General features: G+C 41.1%; 1 protein-coding gene across 1 annotated transcript; it reads right to left on the bottom strand.

Moving 5' to 3' along the window:
* Nucleotides 1–1673: 1673 nt before the first annotated feature.
* On the bottom strand, nucleotides 1674–6626 carry LOC136469855 (uncharacterized). The gene is made up of 2 exons (XM_066467890.1): nucleotides 6362–6626; nucleotides 1674–1828 (listed from the first exon to the last, which is right to left on the bottom strand). Exons 1-2 carry the CDS (start codon nucleotides 6624–6626, stop codon nucleotides 1674–1676), a joined length of 420 nt encoding a protein of 139 aa, XP_066323987.1.
* Between the last annotated feature and the right edge of the window lie 15824 nt (nucleotides 6627–22450).

Genomic DNA, 22450 nt, shown 5'->3' with positions numbered 1-22450 from the left:
AGTATCCACACTAAAAGCCAAGACCTATTGCAAAAATTAGCACAGCATACATAGGTGACCCTAAGCTTGATGGATGGACATTTCAGCACCACCTGGTTTATGAATTGTCCTCCATGTCTTTTCCACCATATCCATAGCAACTATCATAGAGTACTCAAGCATGTGCATAAAACCATTAAGAAAAACACTTCCCAATTTTGAACGTAGAATAATACTACCCTCGCCCCATTTAGATTCCTTAAAGATCCACGCTACAGTTTTAGATGAGTGGATCTCCACACCTACGCATGCACCCTCTACCTCAACAAATTCAATCACATGGAAGTGCGAGGACATTGGGTCAAAACCTAAGCAAGCCAAACCAACAGAACAGATGCTATGTGGCAGTACATGCCATTTGTGGGTCACTAGATTGCAGACAACATAGTGATGTAATCCATTAGGCCCAGCACACTAGCATAGGACGAGGTCGTTGTAATAATATGAGACTAGGACTTTTTAAGGGGGAAGGGCAAGAAGGACAAGGAGGGTCGTTCACCAGTGATGCTGGTGAAGTGGCAATTTCCCTTCCACCAGCTGCCATAGAAGAAGGTGACGACAATCTATGAAAGCTTCTTGCATTGATAGGAGTCGGAGATGACACACCTCTAGGAGCGACAGACACACTTGTAGGAGCACAAGGACCAGGTGGGGAGGTAGTGGAAGATGTCAGCAAGTACATCGTCTAAGAGGCTATCCAGTATGTTCCTCATGTTGGGGGCCTCCTTCATCTGGAAGGACACCACCAGCCAAAGTGATGAGGCTGCCTTGCCATGGAATTGCATCAATAAACATTAGTAAGGAGATGAGTTTCAAGGAGAAGGGACAGCGATGCAAGTAAGGTCTTATTACACTTGCCTTTAGATCTGGTGGTGGTGAGCATGAGTGGCAATGCCGGTGACAGTAGTAGCTCGTTTGTCAGTGGATCTGTGAGGGCAATCCGGTGATGTTCACCAGGGCAGAGCAAGGACTGAGTAGTGCCGATGAGCAGGAGCAGCGATGATGAACAACTACAATGAGGAAAAGAAAAGCTATGTGAGGGAGGACAGTGGTGGGGTGGGGGTGTGGGGGTTTAGGGGGGATGTTGGAGTAGGTTGCTTGCTATCTACATAACTTTTACGAGATGCGGGATCGAACTTTCATTAGTTCCGCATGGGAGGGTTCAAACATGGGATTGGAAATTTTGCAACTAAGCATTGGTGAATGCACAGTACCATCACCGGTGGCTAGGTCCTGTTACTACCTGGAGACCTCCATATGATATGGTGATGAACACTAAGGCACACAATCCTACACTTAGAAAACTAAGAAAAGCATAATTCCAGTATTCAGATTGAAAGGAAGCCAACTTGAGTTCGATGGTGAATAATAAGGTACACAGATTTACATTGAGGCGAAGGCCAAAACATGCACTTAGAAAACATAAGGAAAGCACAATGCCAATACTCTCAGATTGAAAGAAATCCAACTTGAGTTCCATACATTCATACCGAATAAGTAGGTGGACACTACCAAGCTAACAAGCATGCCGAAAGCTAAAATGCAGATACTAATAAGGCCAACACTATGCAAAAGTTAAAAGGCCTTCATATGTACATCATTGGTTGCATAATTAATCATTCTCCATGTAGATCCTAGTCGACCTCCATGGGATCATTGTGAATCTCCATAATATCCTGCAGATCATTGTTGACCTCCACGGGATTGTTGTCAATCTCCATGTCATCCTGAGCCTTGACTAGTACAACCCTATCCACATCCATTGGTAAACTTTCATTTAGCTCATCGACTTTGTACACAAAACACTAAATTCGGTGAACCAATATTGAGGACAATAAGGCTCAGAAGCTGCACTCCATGGATATACAAGGCCACAAACTCTAGAACGAGAAGATGCATTTTCATCTACAGGTCCAACAAAATTAATGTAGCTAGCTTGGAGGTGAAGGAGCAAAGAGCATGAGAGAGCAATATAAAGGAATATAGAATTCGGTGAAGGAGTAGATCTAGTGTAGTTACCTTAGATCTAGATGGAGCAGAGAAGCAGGGAAGGCATGCTGAAGATTTGTGCGCCATGAGGTTGGAGGTGAAGGAGCAGTGAGCATGTGAGAGGCTACCTTTTGTCCAACGCTAGTAGGGTGAAGCAGAGTGGGGAATGGCTGGGAGGAAGGTGTGGTAGGACCGTAGGAGTGTATATACAGTTCAATAAATTGGCTGCCCCTATACCAGGGCCTAGTGTCTAGGGAAGTAGGATGCCTCCAAAACATCAATTGATACTTGGATCTACTGTCATTTACAATTCAATAAATTGAACACCTAGTTAATCACCTTGCTTTTAGTTCAATAATAGTTGTACAGTAGTCATAGATTTTAGTCCATCACATCAATTGATACTTGGATGTACTAGCATTTACATTTTAGTAAATTGAACACCTGGATAATCACCTTGCATTTAGTTTAACAATAGTTGTACAAAAATGACAGATTTTAGTCCGATACATCACAAATTGGTACTTGAATCTACTATGGTGAACTAAGCAACATGCCAATGAACATGCCAAGAACTAAGGTAAGTACAAAATAGGTGAAAGAAGAACAGGAAGCACATTTCTTTCTCAATGATACAAAACCTTCCATCATCTTCATTGGAAACCTAGCCATTTCTTCAATCTATGGCATAATCTCTTCCTCCTCCTACAAATGTTCTACATTTGTTATAACATTGGCCTCCACCTTTAGCTCCCAAATCATGTTACGTAAATCCAAAATCAAAGTCCTCAAAAATTTTCCATATGGGGGATCGTGCCACTTAAAGAACCCGCAATCTAAGTTGGGCTATGAGAAAACCAAATTACCATAAGTACAACGGGATTTTAGCATTTGCTTTGCAAAAATAGAATGAACAAGAAAGAAATTGAGTTACAATATTTGCCCTGCAGCATCTATGGTACTGATGTCCTGGGTTTCCATCACTCCATGAAATCCACCGAGGCGTCTTCAAGCCGCAGTGATGTAAAAGTGGTGGCTAGTATGCATAGGGGTGGTTCTAGACATGGCATGGCATGGGTGGCCCCCTCCCATTATGGCCTCCTCTACTAGAAGCTAGTGTTCTTCTCGTGATGGCACCTTGGGATGGTGCCGACCACTAGGAGGAGTTGGAGCTAGATACAGCCATGAAGCAGTCAGGGTTCAAAGTGTTGCACACTCTAAGTGAAGAGGTTGGCCTAGGTCTTTTGTCTATGCTTTTGCCTCCCGCCAAGGTGCCAAAACATCCTTCAAAACCCTTGCACTCCTGCTAAGATGAAATGTTGTATCACCGCCGGTTCAGGGTACTATCCACCTGTAGAAGAAGGCTGGTTTTGGATCCTCTATGCTTGCATAAAGGTGTACACGTGGACCACAATCAAGACCAACCGATTCAATTAATAGTTCAACCGAAGTAATAGTTCAACGATTATGCAGTACTCATACAAACTAATCCAGATGTTTCATTAGTACATATAAACTTCATTAACATAAAAGTTTTATAAATTCTAAGACTTAATGTCAGATGGGTACGCAGTTGCTAAGGTATTCAATTGGTTGATGTGGTCCCAAAAGCCAGAGGTAGTGAACCGTAGCAAAGATGACAACATCTTCGTCCATGGACACATTGTATCTATAAAGTATGTCTACTTCCTGTCTAGTCCTACAAAGCACAAAAATCTCTCCACAAATAGGGTCTTGAACGATTCTTGTCAAATTTTGTGGTCTGAGAAGGTGATGAACAATAGCTTCAACAATCAACAGTCAGTCCGATGGAATGCTCCATCCCCAAGTAGCAAACAACAACATCTACGGTCCTGGTGCCACCCCTAGCCGCCAAAACGCAAGGTTGCTCACATTGAAATGGCTTCTTCCGAAGTAAGACATCTGTTACAATGAAGAAATTCCTAATATGAACAAAACTGATATTGAACCCAAAACCAATTGGAATCAAATGCAAACAGGGGGGGTGACCGAATCCATCTGACCTTCATGGGGCATTGTCCATGATGACAATGCAAGGTGCTCGAGGTAGGGCAAGTACAGGTGATAGGTCAAAATGAAGATGAAGCAACGGGTGGGGAGAATGAAGATGAAGCAACAACGGGTGGGAAGAACTAATGGTTTCGTATTGGGGTTTTTTAGTTGGTGAAACCACCACCAAGGCTCTGACAGGACCTGAGGGGAGTTAGGAATGAGCTGGGTGCTTCTAGGTTTGTTGCCAAACGGATGGTCCAGATTGATCGGCAATGAGAATGGATGGCACGGGATAAGTTAAACAATGTCCATATTAAGCCAACCATTGCCATGCTAATCCAATGCTATAATACAGCGATTGTCAGCGGTTAAACTACTTTTAGATTCTCCTAGAAACAACTGCAACCGTACATGATAGTTTTTTCCCTTTTCATTCACAAATATACAGAAAAATTTAAAAACATTCATTGAGAGATCAAATCCATGCACTAGCATTTGGGAAGTATTATTAGAAAGAACTTGCTTTGCATTTCATATAAAAATGTGGCATCGAAAAGTCAAATCTACGTGAATAGAATTTTTTTATTGATTGATTATATATATCTAACATATAGATATAATTTGGACGAGTATATGATTGTACTAGTCTAGAAGCATAATAACTAACCTAAACTATTAAAACTACTTATACTAACTATAAACTACTTAATCTAAATATAAATGCTCACCTTGCTTGCTTGGGAGGAGGTGTTGACGGTAGTTAACAACCAATTTAAAGTGTTAATTAAACATGTATACGGGCATAAATATAATTACCAATGAAGGTTTAGGGGTTTAAACTAATAAATTCCACAAGTTTTGGTCAATCTATATTTCTAGCAGGGTTTAATCAGAAAATCACCAAGGAGGACCTAATCGTCAAAGGAAAATACAGAGTTCCATCGCGGTACCTATGTGGGAAGACTCTAGAACACTCTAGAAGTCACGTCACCAAAGCAAAGAGCAAGGGGATGACATGTGGGGCCACCTAGCCCCACATGGGCCCACCTATCAGCTAGCTTCATATGTAAGTCTCCCATCACCTTTGAGGATGCGTCTAAGCCATTGCTTAAGTCAGTTTGATCCAAGGGCTCATGTTGGACCATCAGGGCTATATAATCTAGCCCCTACCTCTCCCCCAAGCATAACCCTAGTCATCAAGTCTTTTGAGAAGACAAAAACCCTAATCATCCTTAGAGCTCCATCATATTCTAGGGCATAGCTAGTTAGGCTAGGTCTAGAGGGAGGCAAGCAGGCTTCGCTTGGATTCCCGATCGTGTCAAAAGCGTGGTTCGGTGTAATCTTTGTACCCCCTCTCTCTTTTGTATCTCCATTATTTCTATTTGCTTGCTACAATTGTTATGACAATATTAGTATTCATCTTATCCATGTTCTTTGTTATAATGTTCATCGTCTACTTTGATTATATGATTAGTATAGTTGGATTATCATCATATTCATGCATAAGTTCATATAGCGCTCACTCTAAGGTACCATGGGTGGGTGGTCAACATTGTGTAAGCGTGGTGCTTATATATTGTTTACCTACGAATACACCCTATATTCTGGGTCTTGTGGTAGATCATAGATGTGACACTCCCGTTGAGTCCTTTGTAGTCCACTCCCTAATGTAGGTGGCACATAGGATCTGGTTACAAAGGGGGACAAGCTCTGTTCTTAATCTCCCTTAGTAATATCCCTTCTGTGTAGATATGAAGATGATCTCAGCAATGACTATTAGGTATAATTGCACTAATCAATGTATGCTTTGACTTATAATTAAGGATGACTTAGGAATTATTCCTCTAATATTCTACCTAACCATGTGAATGCCATAGAAAGGAAACTCTGAGTGATTTATCATTAGCATTGATCAATACTTATTATATATATGTCTTATCCTATGACTTACCCCTATTACGAGTAGAACATTGGTTATGGTTTACTTCTCCATCAATAGTATAAGTTATCAATACTTGTCCATGCTAGACCTTTCCTGTGGTAAAATTATAAATAACGATACATGGAATACTCTCGGGTGAAGTGCTATAATGGTATATTATCTGTGCGCTTGCATATCCTTTTTCATTCACATTTATATCTTCTTTCTAGTCACATAAGATGATTAAGAACTACTTAGTATCATTCTGGTAGTGATGCTAGGCAGCCCCAACAAGCATCTCTGGCAACCTCACTAGGGATGACAACCTAGCAAAGTAATGTTAGGAGATATAGGTAATTAATAGGTGGCTATTAAAACAAGTGACAAGTTAATAAATACCAATAGGAGGCAAGGTGAAGTCAGAGTCAGAGTCATCAAAGTCGTCATTGGAGTCATCATTGTCGTCGTCTTCGACGTCGTCATCGATGTCATCCTCGTCCTCCTTGTCCTCCTCCTCTGGGTCCTCCTTCTCGGATCTCCATGAAGGACTATAATCAGACATCCCATCGCCGAAGGAGATGTTCTCCTTGGAGGAGTGGTGGGAAGGCAATTCATCCTCGCTGGACGATGGGCTGCTTGAAAACTTGATGGGTATGTTTGACATTTTCTTTGTAGATTGGAAGAGAAGGGTATGATGGATGAAGAAGAGGGGTGGTTTTAGAGGGCACTAGGCTTGAAGTATATGTACAGTAGTGGCTATGTGGCACTTAGGCTTTAGGCGGTGAAAGTAATGGTGATTTGATGGCCTTGGAAGTTGAGGCAATTCAACACTCACACTGAATTTACCGCCGGTAGACCAAACGCTACTTTAGGGCCGTTGGGCAAAATGCGTATCCCAGTCGGCCTAGCTTTTCATGTGACGGAGGAATGCAACCCTAATACCACTGCCGCATCTATCGTTAACCTATTGGTGGTAGAAGTCTAAACTACCGGTTTCAATCCTAGGAGGCCTCGCTATCATTCCAACCGACGGTGCAAGTATCACATAGTCGCTTCTATCGCTACGTCAGTGAAAGTGGCGACAGTGATAAATCAATATGTAGTAGTGGTCCACACCATCATCATGGACTTCATTTCATGTGGCCATCTCCATCCATGAGTGCCACCTAGCTCCATTACTTGGGTTGGACCAACCTATCTCAAATCCACACTTAGAGCATAGGGTTAGTCGAAATAAGTTTCATCAATTAACCAAAACCAAACTAGGGCTTCAGCTCTGCATTGCCATCCACTGAGAAGGCTCGATCCATGATGTGAGCACTACTAGAGGGGAGGGAGGAGCCACCGTGTCCATCATAGGCCATGCTGGAGGGGAGGGAGGAGCAAGGAGGCCACCGGGGAAGGAGCAAGGAGGTCGTCAAGGAGGAGGACACAGGGGAGCGAGAGCACTATGCAAGATTTGGGCCAGCCCCCATTCTCACACAAGAATGGGGTCTAGAGGGTGGATTTGGGTGCCCACTCCAAAGTGGGGGCTATAGTAGGGGCCTTGCTTGAGTTTTTTGCCTGAGCCCCCATATTTAGCTATGGGGGCTCAAGTAGGGGCCCTACTGGAGTTGCTCTTACTTAAGTTGTTGTGGAATAGGATATAGTAGAATAAAGAGAACTTGATTCTTGATGTCTCGTTATTGGAGAATTTTATTTCAAACTCTAAAAAGAATAGCTACACCTCTCTTTTGTGGTAAAGCAATGTCCCACCAGAGCCATATATGATAGACTAGGAAAACCTTCTACCTATACTACTTGTCATTGTATTGAGTTTGGTCAAACCTTGTGACCCTTGTTGAGAAACTTATCATGCTCTCAAGATCAAGATCACATACACACCACATATATTGCTGCTCCAACACTAGGAGTACACAAAAACATGTTTTCCATTCATCCAAAAATGGTCTACTCCTACATTGGGAATAGACACAAAAATATGTTTGTTAGGATTTCACCAAATAAATGCTCCAAGTTCTTGTAAATGTCTCTCTTAAATAATCTCTGTTGTAGAAAAGAGGCATGGGCTATGTAAAAGTAAAAATGAGTTGAGAAAAAATGGACACAAAAGTGTTCGAGATATTGAAAATAATGGGTACAAAGATGCTCGCCTGAAAAAAGAAGAAGAAAAGAGAGAGAGAGAGATAGCCCTTGTTCTTTTGCAAAAGTATTTCAAGTTTCAAACAAGAGAGATATGTTTTAAGGATCATAGTAGAATTAGGTTAGCCACCATATATATATCCATACACATGCACATCCTGATCTAAGAGTATGACATTTTCTCCTCGGATCCTTGTTTTGACTTTACAATATATGAAATGCAAGTATGTTTTCAAATTTTCCTACCTGAGCTCCACATAAACTTTAGAAGTAGGTGAAAACCGGGCAAAAGTTATTTATGCCTTGGTGAGGATCCAGAAATACCACATATATTGAGTAATTTGAGAGAACCACAAAAAGGGAGAAGGTAAGCTTTGTTTTGTTTTCAAATATTCTAAAATGTTTCTCTAAGTGACTTGACTAAAGGAAGATGGTGATTGTTGACACCTATGGTGGCACATAGAGACAAAATCCACAAGAGCACGGGTATCAAAGTAGTTTCCACCCGGAGTATTATCAAGTATCGTATCTAGGGAAACGTGTCTATGTTGTGTAACACTAGTTTGTCCAAGGATAGCAATCAAGGAATAAGTATGAGTAGACAGGATTCATATGGTTATGACTCTATGCAAAGCAGACTTATGATTCTAGTGTTCACTTTGGGATGCCGCTTAGATGGTAAAGCACCGCTAATAGATAACTTTGTCAATGCGACTATAGTCCTACTAATTGAAGAACCTTCTCAGTTTGGAGTGGACTAAAAAGGATAGATGGGGCTATCACCTCCCACTACTACCATGCAACTAAGGAGCAGGGAGTAAACTTAGGTAACCAATAACCCAACAACCACTCTTATGCTATCGATTACTACTCTAATCCAAAGATCTAGCAAGGATTAAAGCACTCAAAGAACTAAGAACCCGAGATCAAGAGAACACAATACTTACTACAAACATAAATCAATTGCCAGAAGTATCTCAGATGTAGACTTGGAGAAGCCTAGATCCACCAAAATACAAGCCATAGAGGTAGCACCGATAGGCCAGTACTTCCTCCAAACTCTTCCCTCACTCTCCAACTCACTATTTCCTTGGTACAATAAGAGTAGAGCCTACTAGAGTACTAATCTCTCTTGAATGCGATCATCTGATCCTGAGATGAGGATATGAATTAGGGTTTCAAGATGCCCTTAGGGAGGGGGGTAGGGACTACTATATATAGGGGGAACCATCAATTCTGAGTCCTCAGATCAAACCGACTTGAAACAATGATGTAGATTTGATCTTTAAGGTGGTGGGTAATCGATGTATGAAGGAGGGACCGATAGGTGGACCCACTAGGCCGGGCGGCCTATAGGTGGGGCTGGCTAGCCCCACTTGGTAGCCTCTTGGCTCGATCTTTGGTGGAGAGTCTTCTAGAGTGTTCTAGAGTCTTCCCAAGTTAGTACCGTCGTGGATAAACATAATTTGCTTTGACGAATAGGTCCTCCTTGATGGTTTTCTAATTAAATCCTCCCGCATTCACAGATTCACCAAAACTCATGGAATTTATTAATTTAAACCCCTAAACCTATGTTTGGTGATGGAATTAAGTATATATTCATGTTATGTTGTTGATTTATGATTGATGTTAACAACCGTTAATAGTGATCTATTTCAAGCTGTTCCATTCTCCAACCGCCCAAAGTTTCATGGTAGACACTTTGAATACTGTAGAGCATTCATGACTGGGAATAGTTTTGTGTTGATGTCTTGTCCTAAGTGAAAGTGCAATCAAGCCCTAATTGTGGGTTTTGGTGATAATGACCACACAATTAGAGGATTAATGAGATTTATCAAGATGATAGGTAGGGAATTTATGATTGAGGATGTTATACGAAATGGTGGAGCCCCCAATCACAAATGTTGACAGCTTCAAACTCAAAGGAGGTTTAAATTCTTTTATATTTTGAATTTGAGTATAGGAATGCCGTACTATAAAGGGGGACATAATAAACTTGCTAAAATGTGCAACCAAGTGCTCAATCTTATACACATACATCCTCAGTTGCTCAACCAAGATAGCCAGCTCAACCTCTTTCTATTCCTTAGTGTCTAGCTTGGTGCGGCAGTGCCGCACCTAAACCACAGCTATGCCACATCATGGCACTGCCGCAACTTATCTAACCATTGGGACCTAGGAGGTATTTATACCTCTTCTCTTCCCTCACAACAATCCTCTTCTTCCTCTGATCATTTAGTTCAACCAGAATAGCCCTTAGCTCATTCTCTCTCTTCTCCATTGGTGACCTTAAGCTCCCAAGCATTCCTTTGTGATTTCCCCATCAATCCTTGAGAGAAAAGGTTCCAAAACTCGATTAGAGAGTAGATCTTTTGATTCCCAAAGTCTAAGAGCACTTGGTTCATGTTTTAGCTGATGGATTGTGTTTGTTACTCTTGGAGCTTGCTCCAAGCCGACTAGAGCATCGCCTGTGGAGCTTGCCAACTTGTGTGGCAGCCCTAGGAGGTTTGTAACTATCTCTTGAAGCTAGTAAACTCACCCCTCCTCTCAAGAGTTAACTCTCTTGACTTGAGAACAAGGAAGGGTTGCAAAGCCCTAAACCTTAGTGGCTAAACTCAACAACGTGGACTTAGTCAAGCCTTGGTGGTGAGCTAAACCATGGGATAAATCATTGTGTCACCGTGTGCTTGCTCTACATTCTTGTGATTCATATTGCTGTAGAGGTGATTTCAAGGGTATGAGGTCGATCTACTTGTATACACTTGTGCTACTACTTCTAGCTGTCGATCTGAGGACTACATACCTGTAGGAACCTCAGTAATTTCTCCAATATAAGTTTCCATACACAGATTTTGAATTGTGCCTCGAAATTATCTGTAGGTGCGGCAGTGTCGCTATTCTGGCCCGGTAGTGCCACAGGGCAGCACTATCATGGGCTTAGAGCAGCAGTGCCACGGGTGGATTTTGACATTTGGTTATGTTTTGTTTTAACATGCCTATTCACCCCCTCCTCTAGCATAACCAGAGATCCTATACTAAGGTTATATCTTTAGTAATCCATCCTTTTATCAAGGATGAGTAAAAGCCTAAGTGTGGGGGAGCTTGTTGACAATAGATAATTTCAATCATAAACCATCAATATAGGTATAATGTTTTAAACTAATGAGTTTCATGAGTTTTGGTGATTTCATAACTGTAGGAGGATTTAATCAGAAAACTATCAAGGAGGATCTATTCATCAAAGGAAATCTAGTCCTCCAAGTTAGGATCTAGTCTTTGTAATTAGAAATAGTGAGATAAAGAGTGAGGAAAGAGTTTGGAGGAAGTGTTGGCCTGTCGGTGCTCTCTCTACGGCTTGTACCCTAGTGGAATCAAGTTCTACTTGAGCTTGCTTCTAAGATTTCTCTAGTAATCAACTTCTAATTCAAGTAAGTATCATGTTTATATTGTTCATCAGGTTTGCAACTCTTTTTGAGTAGTTTAATTCTTGTCGCTTTTAGGTTAGAGTAGTATTTGTAGTGTAAGCGTGGTGCTTAGACTCGGTTACTTGTGGATGTACCCTATATTTCAGATCGATGGTAGATCGCAAGGGTGACTATATAGCCTTATGGAGTCATTTGTAGACCATCTCCTGTTTGTGGGTCAAGCAGGACATGATTACTATAGGAAAACATACTCTACTTGTGCTCTTCCTTAGTAATGTCCCCATTTGAATAGTAGAAGACATAACTTACCGAAGTCAGAACTAGAAAACCTTAGTAAGTCCCTCTACGCTCCTATTTATCTTAAGCCTTGTTGCTACTCTTGGGTTAAGTTAGACTTAGTTAAATTCACACATGTTTCCTTGAGTTCGATATTCTGGAATACTCAGCATTGGCATCCAAGCACTTGCAGATTTATTTGTGTGCGTTTAAATATACCAATAGGGAGCTGCCCATGTATATTGGTTCAATTGGCAAAACAAATAGCCATATTGTGGTGTGGTGTTTTCTTTGGCCAAAGTGAATTGAGCATATTATAAGCTCTTGTTTGATCCCATGGACTAATGATTAGCAGCTAGTCTTTTGCCCTTAAGGATCTAAACAGATAGACCAAAAGGTGAGCTAATTTTAGCCACTACACCAACTAGCTATTATTTCATAGCTCTTCAACTCTAGCTAATTTTGGCTAAAAATGCTAAAGATTGGTAAAAAGCCTCTTCTACCATTAGATCAAATGTGTCCTCCCTTTCTCTTTGCTCTCCGTCTCTTTGGCCTATTGATCACCTAGAGGCAGCATGGAGAGCGGTGGAGCGAGCCAAAAGGCGGCAGCCTCAGCTCATGGGTGCCAATTAAGACATGGGGCAAGGACTGAGAAGAGCCACTCCTACTTTGATCCAGCCACCTACCATGTGCCTTGCCCTTTGTCCTTATGGCCTCTCCTTAGCCACGGTAGTGGCCCGCTATTGACAGTAGTTAACAACCATTATAAACCATCAATTAAACATGGATAAGGGCATAAATGTAATCACCAATGAAGGTTTAGGGGTTTAAACTGATAAATTCCATGAGTTTTGGTGAATCTATGTTTTCAACAGGGTTTATCTAGAAAACCGCCAAGGAGGACCTAATCATTGAACGAAATTATGGACTTACACCGTAGTACCTACGTGGGAAGACTCTAGAAGGGTCCAGAAGGCAAATCACCAAAGTGGGGCTCAACCCACTGCCATGTGAGGCCAGCCAACCTGTAGGTGGGGCTACCTAGCCCCTATGAGCCCCACCTGTTAGCCTACTTCATATGTCAGTTCCCCACCACCTTTGAGGATGCATCTAAGTCGTTGCTTAAGTTGGTTTGATCCAAGGGCTCATATTGGACTCTCAGGGCTATATATACCAGCCCCTACCCCTCCCTCAGGAGCAATCATGAAACCCTAATTCATATTCTCCTCATGAAGATCAGAGCTAGCTATCAAGAGAAGATTAGACCTCCATAGGATCTAGTCTTTAGAAATAGAGAGATGGAGAGTGAGGGAAGAGTTTGGAGGAGATGCTGGCCTGTTGGTGCTCTCTATGGCTTGTACCTTGGTGGAAGTCAACCTTGCGTCTGAGATTTCTCTGGTAGTCCACTTCTGATTTAAGTAAGTAACATGTTTATATTGTTCTTCTGGTTTGCAGGTCTCTTTTGAGTGCTTTAATCTATTGGCCTTAGGTTAAAGTATTATTTGTAGTGTAGCATGGTGCTTAGAATTGAGTAACTTGTGGATGTACCCTACATTCTGGATCGGTGGTATCTCACGAGGGTGACTCTTATAGCCTCGTTGAATCCTCTATAGTCCACCTCCTGTTTGTAGGACTAGTAGGATTTAGTTTGTATAGGAAACATACTATGTCTATGTTTCCCTTAGTAATATCCCCAGTCGATGTAGCACCTGGTTTTAAGAACAAAACCAAATACACACCATATGTGAGCCCAGGAAGTCAAATCTCACATATAGCTACAAATAAAGGTAATATCAATAGACAATGCTTAAATACATAGCGTATTAGTATAAGGAATATAACCTTAGAGTATAGGTAGTGGAAAGACAACTCTGATCTTCAGGTGAAGACTCCAATTCCACAGGGACAACTGACTAGTTGATCACAAGCCTAACTCCTTTAGACTAGCAATCTGGTACCCATCCGGGATTTTTCCAAAGATTTAAAAAGTAAAGCAAGCATAAGTACATGTCATGCTCAACAAATATAACATGGGGTTCAGAGGCTCAAAAGGCTGACACTGGGTTAACTGTGATTAGCTTTTAATGAGTCATCTTTTAGCATAGGAGTAGCAACAAGTTTATCACAAGCCCATATAAACACATGATCAGGTAAACATAAATAATGAATAGCATAAACAGTAATCATTAATGAGCATCTTTATCATTAGTACCAACTGTGTTCATCTTCTATTCCGTAAGGGTTCTGAGGCCGCTCGTGACCCTGAGCAAAGCTGATATACCAGTTTTACACTCTGCAGAGGTTGTACACTTTCACTGTGAGTCGTGATTTACCCTTTTGCCTGAGGTCATGAGCCTCTTGACCCACTACCAAGGAAGGTCGGTAGGGTTCACTATGAAGCCTTTCAAAGGTTTGTCTAACAAGTTAGGGCCATTAGATTCACTCGGCAAATAGATATAGAGCCCCCTTCCCGATGGCACAATGACGCGCAGCCTATACTCAAGGGGATAGAGGCTGCACTATACCCAATTTGTCAAGACATTCTTACACCAATAAAGGTGACCTCTAACAAGCTAGAAATGGTCCTCATACTGAGCTAAACCAGAGCCATATAGCCCTCACAGTTCTACTATAAGTCCTAGATGATCACTGCCCAATGCTCTAGCCCCCTTGTTCCATGTTGCTAAAAAGCATCTTTTAGTGTTTATTGCATATACCATTAGTCAAGTAACAAGATCATGGTCTTTAATTGAGCGCTAGCATCATACTACCCAATGCAATACCCCATAGGTAACAAGGCACAAGGTACAAAGTATTAGGAAATCCTTAGTGGTAGTCAAGGTAGACACATGCAGTATGAATTAAATGATTAAAAGTGTATAGGACAACAAGGAAGATCCCATGCTATACTTGCCTTAAACTTAGATCCTTCTTCAAGTCCAAAACTTTAAAGATTTGCTTCTTGATTCACCACGTATAACTCACCGACTGGACAAGATCATAAAGCACCACACAAACATCCATGCAATCATACATGAAGCAAACAATAGATCTAAATTAGAATAGTACACCAAACATAAAATCAATACGAAAAGTCTGTAAAGCGAATCTACATCTTGCTACGAACACGCAAACACAAAAAACACGCTAATCGGAGCTAGAACGAAGAAGTTATGAATTAAACAAGTTTTCCTTTAGTAAAATAATAGATTAAATCTAACCTTGAATTTTAAAAGTTGAAAACCTATATAACAGTAGTATAAACATGTAGATTACTTAATTAAGAACCTAATGAAACTTGAATGGGTCAAATCGGAGTTAAAACGGAAAAGTTATGGCCTAAACAATTCTAGTGGCAAAACTGTAAATAGCTAAACTGTAAATAGCTGAAAATGTATTTTCAATATAACCGAAACAAAATACGCTTTCAAAAGAAGAAAACGAAGTCGGGAAAAATGTTTTGGACTATGGGTTTAGTCTCAAATATTTATAAGGGCTCTTTTGCAAATCTAGCAGCGAAGGGGTATCCTTCATCTGGGGCCGTCGGATTAGATTTGAACGGTCGAAACTCGATCGGACGGATGAAAAAAAACGTGGCCACCGGAATCGGACCAGTGGCGAGGTAATTGGTGATGGCGCCATGGCCGGCTCACCGGAGCTCTTGGATCTTGGCCTATGGAGCATGGTTTTTCGAATGGGAAGGTCTGAGAGAGAGAGGAGGGGGTGGGGAACTCACCAGACCCAAGAGAAGCGAGCGGGGATCAACGGAGGGTGGCATGGCGCTCGACGAGACAGCGATGGCACTCCAAGCTTGCGATGGCACTAGGGTTGGGCTATCTTGGCATGAGCAGGGTAGCGCTTGCTATCGGGTTGGAGGTGGCACAGGCTTAGGCAGCATTTAAAGGGGCACGGGGACTTGGGCGGCACGACACCAAGGCGTGACGGCACCGGAGTCGCACGGTGTTGACATGGTCATGCTCAAGGTGGACTCAGTGCGGAGAGGAAGAAGGCACCCTGATGGGTGGGCTAGCACTATCAGTGGGATGGAGGGAGCTCAGGTAGGGCGTGGCGTGACCTGGGCCGGACGCTCGGCTGGGCCGCACGAAGGAGTGGGAGAAACAGGCCGCGCAGAGGGAAATGAGGCGGCCGACGCTAAACTTTGGCCCGAGCGGGGAGGAGAGTGGAGAAGGTCGACCGGTCTGAGCAGGGTCCTTGGCCAAAAGGGGGAGGGGCAGGCCGAGTAGGCCTTCGGGCCAGGAATGAGAAAAGGAGATTTTTCCAAATTCCAACTTTTTTTCCTATTTCATTTTCAAAACCGAATTCAAGCATGACCAATGTCAAATTCAAATGGGGTTTCAAACACAGTTTTCAATTCAAGTAAAAATGAGGAATTTTAGTGAGTTTTCCAAAAATAAATTTTACAACTTTTTAAATGCTCTTATTTTTCTATTTTTCTTTTCTTTTATGTCAAAGCCAATTTAAAATTTACTTTTCAAAAACATTCCGAATTACTTTGGAGTTTTGAATCAACACCGCTCATCACAATAAACTTTATGCACCAACATGTATGCACAACCAATTGCTAAACCTTATGATGAATTTTAATTTAATGAAAAAAAATATTTTCCTAGGTTTTTATGAGCACAAAATTCATAAATAGATCATTTTAATCCTATTTTCAAAAGTGTAAATTTTAGGGTGTTACAATTCTACCCCCTTTAAGATGAATCTTGTCCCTAAGGTTCAGAGAACATCGACTAGGAGATAGGGATACTTCGTCTTTGGATTCTTCTTTACTTCCTCGTGTAGTTCCATCTTCTTGATAAGGATCCCACTTTACTTTGCATACCTGTTAATCTTACTTCAAGTATCTTGCCAAACTGATTCCAAGATTCTGACAGATACTCCAGACAATACTCAGGTAATCCCCAATCTCTAGGACACCTTTCCTATAATACCAATTCTCTTTCTTAAAATATCCACTTCCAACGAAGCCTGATGAATCTCTTGGTCAGAAGGAGATTCTACTACCAATCTTCAAAACATTAATGATTCTGGTTTAGTAGCTCAAACTTGGGATACAATTCTTGATCCTTGGTGTCACTCGAATCTTCTTAGCACAATTTTCCGTTGCTAAGGGCATCGGCCATGACTTTACTTCTCCAAGTGACAGCACTTTTCCAAGTCATAATCAATATCATTCCAATGAGGATATCACGAGCTCAATACCAACTTAGTGAAGATGTCCTGTAGACTCTTATGATCCTCCTATATGTCACTTTTATTTCCAAGAAGATATTACTTCCATGCTCCATAATGGATAACTCCAGATAATAGGTTATGTAGTTCAACTCACGCTTCCTTAGCTAACTTAATGAACAAGCCACTACTTTTTCTTCTTGCATAAGGACACATCCCACACCCTAACAAGGTGCATCATTGTAGATATGAAGCGCTCGTCTAGATATGGCAAAGCTAATACATAGGTTTTACTTCAACCTCTTCTTGGACTCCTTCAAACACTTAGCTGGGGTCTTTTGATCCAACTAACTTAAAACTTCTCTAGCAACTCTACCAATATCTTGAGGATATTGGATAACTTCCCTTGAACCAAAACTCACTTTCTAACTTGGTAAATCATTGAGATGTTCTGAGTCTCCATTGAATCAAATGTAAATGTCCAATATGTCCTTCCTACATCATCCATACCAACCTATCCTAGGTATGTTGAAGATTAAACTCCCAATTGATAATAGCTCAAAGAGAAGGTCAATTCTTAATGAATACATCAGTTACTTGTAGATGACCCAACAAATTTATCCATCTACGCTGGATGATGATCTCTCATCCAGAGGCATAACCTATACTTCCGAGTGAACTCCAGAACATATGAAACCTTCATCTTGCAACTTCTTTAGCTTGGCTACCCCCCCTTAAGAAAAGATAAAGTAGGGGACACATGAAGGGTAGCTTGCACCTTATTCTCGATGAGATAACTAGTATCAAGATGTTCTGACATCCCAATGATACTCTTGTGTATGGGCCAGAACAAGAAATTCTGAAATTCCTCGCGAGCACTAAAATAGCAACGTAGTAAAACAACTGTAACTCATATTCTGTTAATACAATGATATTGTAGATTATACCGTTGGAAATCTTATCAAATTCTCCACAACTTCCTTATAGACCACTTTTCCAAATTCTGCAGTTAACTTGGCTGAAAATAGTGCACAATAGAAACTGTTCCAGGTTTCAAACAGCACAGATGCATCACCTTGTGATTTTCGTATCTCCATAACCAAAATAGCTATCAAGCTGATTCTTGTGCTCAGAGAAAGATATTGAAGTCTACTATTGTTAAGAATTTTCTCATTATTTTTGGTCATCTAAGATTAGAGATATAAGCCAAAGAGTGTAGACTGCTCCAAAAGGTAGGATAGGGAAAACAGAAGAAAACCAAAACCTGACTATTTATTTCATTAATCCTTATACCTTAGGCCTATAAGCTAAATGAAATTGTGGGAACACCCAACAAGATTATTGCAATCATTACAAAGATCCAAAACAAGCATAAACATAATGATAATTCAGCAAAGCAATAAAGGTGCACAACACAATCATTGACTCAACTTGCGATACTATCGTTTTTATTACATAAAGGGCACAAACTCTTATTCCTTATCTAAGGATCTTGGGTAGTCTAGCATGACTTCTTCATTCATCACTCTCACCGAATACTTCTTTGGGGTTGGGTATCACTGATACTTTTTGGTGGCAGTCCGGTAGTGTTCTGACTCTGGCTACTTCCATGGTGTAATTGTTGATTCTTCTGTGGGCAAGATTTAACATAATGTCCTTCCTGCTGGCAATGATAACACTTTCTCTTAGCTGGATCCTTTGTGATGTCATACTCCACAGAATTGTTGCTTAGTGTGTTGTCATCTTGCTGACTCTGAAGGTTCATCTTTGTTAGACTTGACCGCTTTTTAGCTCGCTTGATCTTTCAGGGTTGAAACTCCTTATAATTGACCATCCACCCATCTATGCATACCTCCGGTGGAAAGAGTGGAGTAATCTTAGCTTGAGAAACTTTTGACTCTTTAGAGTTTGAGTTTATCTGACCAAGAATTAGAGCTAGATGTGGCAACATAGTAGAACTCGAATGTTGATTGCTTCCCAATTCTGGCTCTATGGAGACCTCCTTTCTCTTCTTATCCACATTAGCTTCACAACTCGGGTTCACATTAACTTCCCTCTTATTAGACTTGTCCTGAAGATAGGGAAAACCATAATGTTTATAGCAATGACATGGATCCTAACTTTCAAGAGTCCTGCTATAAACACCTTTATTGGACTTCATCTTCTTCCAAGCTTCTGCCACTTGTCTCTTCACCGGTCCCTTTGGTATGTTGGTTTGACCTTTGTGACAAGCACTGCTGAAAACTCCTATGTTGAGTCATTCCTTCAAGTACTTGTTGCATAGCTACAAGCTTCTCCTTATCGAATGCGCTTATGGACAACGTAGCTTGGTCCTCCTGACCTTTGATGCTGGTGGTCTCCTCATTACGACCCATCTATATAGATGAAGAGAGAAGATTTAGAATAGAGAAAGGTTTTCATCACAGAACAGAGGCTGAGGTGAGCATAACTTTTAGAAAATAACAAGGTTGGGGGAAAAACAAGAAGTAAGCAAAGATAAAAGCATGCTAAAACATCCAGTTCTATCTAGGATTGCGTCCTACAGTTAGTATTGCTCTGAAATCACTTTGTAGCACCTGGTTTTAAGAACAAAATCAGATACATGCCATATGTGAACCCAGGAAGTCAAATCTCACATATAGCTACAAATAAAGGTAATATTAATAGACAATGCTTAAATAGATAGGGTATTAGTATAAGGAATATAACCTTAGAGTATAGATAGTGGAAATACAACTTCGATCTTCAGGTGAAGACTCCAATTCTATAGGGACAACTGACTGGTTGATCACAAGCCTAACTCCTCTAGACTAACAATCTGGTACCCATCCGGGATTTTTCCAAAGATTTAAAAAGTAAAGCAAGCGTAAGTACATGTCATACTCAACAAATATAACATGGGGTTCATGAGGCTCAAAAAGCTGCCACTGGTTTAACTGCGATTAGCTTTTAATGAGTCATCTTTTAGCATAGGAGTAGCAACAAGTTTATCACACGCCTATATAAACACATGATTAGGTAAACATGAATAATGAATAGCATAAACAGTAATCATTAATGAGCATCTTTATCATTAGTATCAATTATGTTCATCTTCTATTCTATAAGGGTTCCAAGGCCGCTCGTAACCATGAGCACGGCTAATATACTAGTTTTACACTCTGTAGAGGTTGTACACTTTCACTATGAGTCATGATTTACCCTTTCGCTCGAGGTCGAGAGCCACTTGACCCACTACCAAGGAAGGTCGGCAGGGTTCACTATGAAGCCTTTCAAAGGTTCGTCTAACAAGTTAGGGCCATTAGATTCACTTGGCAAAGATATATAGAGCCCCCCTTCCCGATGGCACAATGACGCACAGCCTATACTCAAGGGGACAGAGGCCGCACTATACCCAATTCGTCAAGCCATTCTTACACCAATAAAGGTAACCTCTAACAAGCTAGAAAAGGACCTCATACTGAGCTAAAGCCAGAGCCATATAGCCCTCATAGTTATACTATAAGTTTTGGATGATCACTTACAGATAAGTCCTTAGGGAGAGGAATCTATAGCACCATAAAATAGCCTAATGCTTAGCCCCTTGTTCCATGTTGTTAAAAATCATCTTTTAGTGTTTATTGCATATACCATTAGTCAAGTTACAAGATCATGGTCTTTAATTGAGCGCTAGCATCATACTACCCAATGCAATACCCCATAGGTAACAAGCACAAGGTACAAAGTACTAGGAAATCCTTAGTGGTAGTCAAGGTAGACACATGCAGTATGAATTAAATGATTAAAGGTGTATAGGACAACAAGGAAGATCCCATGCTATACTTGCCTTAAACTTACACCCTTCTTCAAGTCCAAAACTTCAAAGATCTGCTTCTTGATTCACCACGTATAACTCACCGACTGGACAAGATCATAAAGCACCACACAAACATCCATGCAATCATACACGAAACAAACAATAGATCTAAATTAGAATAGTACACCAAACATAAAATCAAGATGAAAAGTTTGTAAAGTGAATCTACGTCTTGCTACGAACACACAGACACGAAAAACCCGCTAATCGAAGCTAAAATGAAGAAGTTACGAATTAAACAAGTTTTCCTTTAGTAAAATAATAGATTAAATCTAACCTCAAATTTTAAAAGTTGAAAACCTATATAACCATAGTATAAACATGTAGATTACTTAATTATAAACCTAACGAAACTTGAATGGGTCAAATCGGAGTTAAAACGAAAAAGTTATGGCCTAAACAGTTCTAGTGGCAAAACTATAAATAGCTGAAAAGTATTTTCAATATAACCGAAACAAAATATGCTTTCAAAAGAAGAAAATGAAGCCGGGAAAAATGTTTTGGACTGTGGGTTTAGTCTCAAATATTTATAAGGGCTCTTTTGCATATCTAGCAGTGAAGGCGTATCCTTCGTCTGGGGCCGTCGGATTAGATTTGAACGGCGGAAACTCGATCGGGCGGATGAAAAAAATGTGGCTGCCAGAATAGGACCGGCGGCGAGGTAATTTGCGGCGGTGCCATGGCCGGCTCACTGGAGCTCTCGGATCTTGGCCTATGGAGCTTGGTTTTTCAAACGGGAAGGTCTAGGAGAGAGAGGAGAGGGTGGGGAACTCACCGGACCCAAGAGAAGCAAGCAGGGATCAATGGAGGGTGGTGCGGTGCTCAACGAGATGGCAACGACACTCCAAGCTTGTGGTGGCACTAGGGTTGGCCTACCTCGGTGTGAGCAAGGGCTGCGCTTGCTATCGGGTTGGAGGCAGCGTAGGCTTGGGCGGCATTTAAAGGGGCGCGGTGACTTGGGTGGCACGACACCGAGGCATGGCGGCATCAGAGTCGGACGGCACCATCATGGTCATGTTTAAGGCGGACTCGACACGGAGAGGAAGAAGGTGCCCTAACGGGCGGGCCAGCACTGTTAGCGGGATGGAAGGAGCGGGAGAAGCAAGCCACGTGGAGGGAAATGAGGTGGCCGGCGCTGGACTTTGGCCCGAGCGAGAGGAGAGGGGAGGGGCCAAGAAGGGTCCTGAACCAAAAGAGGGAGGGGTGGGCCAAGCAGGCCTTCGGGCTAGGAATGAGAAAAGGAGATTTTTCCAATTTCCAACTTTTTTTCCTATTTCATTTTCAAAACCGAATTCATGCATGACCAACATCAAATTCAAATGGGGTTTCAAACACACTTTTCAATTCAAGTAAAAATGAGGATTTTTAGTAAGTTTTCCAAAAACAAATTTTAAAACTTTTTAAATGCTCTTATTTTTCTGTTTTTTCTTTTCTTTTAGTTCAAAGCCAATTTCAAATTTACTTTTCAAAAACATTCCAAATTACTTTGGAGTTTTGAATCAACACCACTCATCACAATAAACTTTATACACCAACATGTATGAACAACCAGTTGCTAAACCTTATGATGAATTTTAATTTAATGAAAAA

Source organism: Miscanthus floridulus, chromosome 8, assembly GCF_019320115.1.
Source record: "Miscanthus floridulus cultivar M001 chromosome 8, ASM1932011v1, whole genome shotgun sequence".
Lineage (NCBI taxonomy): Eukaryota > Viridiplantae > Streptophyta > Magnoliopsida > Poales > Poaceae > Miscanthus > Miscanthus floridulus.
The sequence above is the reverse complement of the archived record's forward strand: the minus strand, read 5'-3'. Positions and strand labels throughout refer to the sequence as shown.

Bases quoted from the DNA above. Each gene is read 5' to 3' on its own strand.
- LOC136469855 (XM_066467890.1), bottom strand. From the start codon at position 6,626: ATGTCAAACATACCCATCAAGTTTTCAAGCAGCCCATCGTCCAGCGAG. The intron at 1,829-6,361 runs GTATTTATTAAC...TTGTGTACAAAG, and splicing joins CTTCACCTTGCCTCCTATTG to TCGATGAGCTAAATGAAAGT.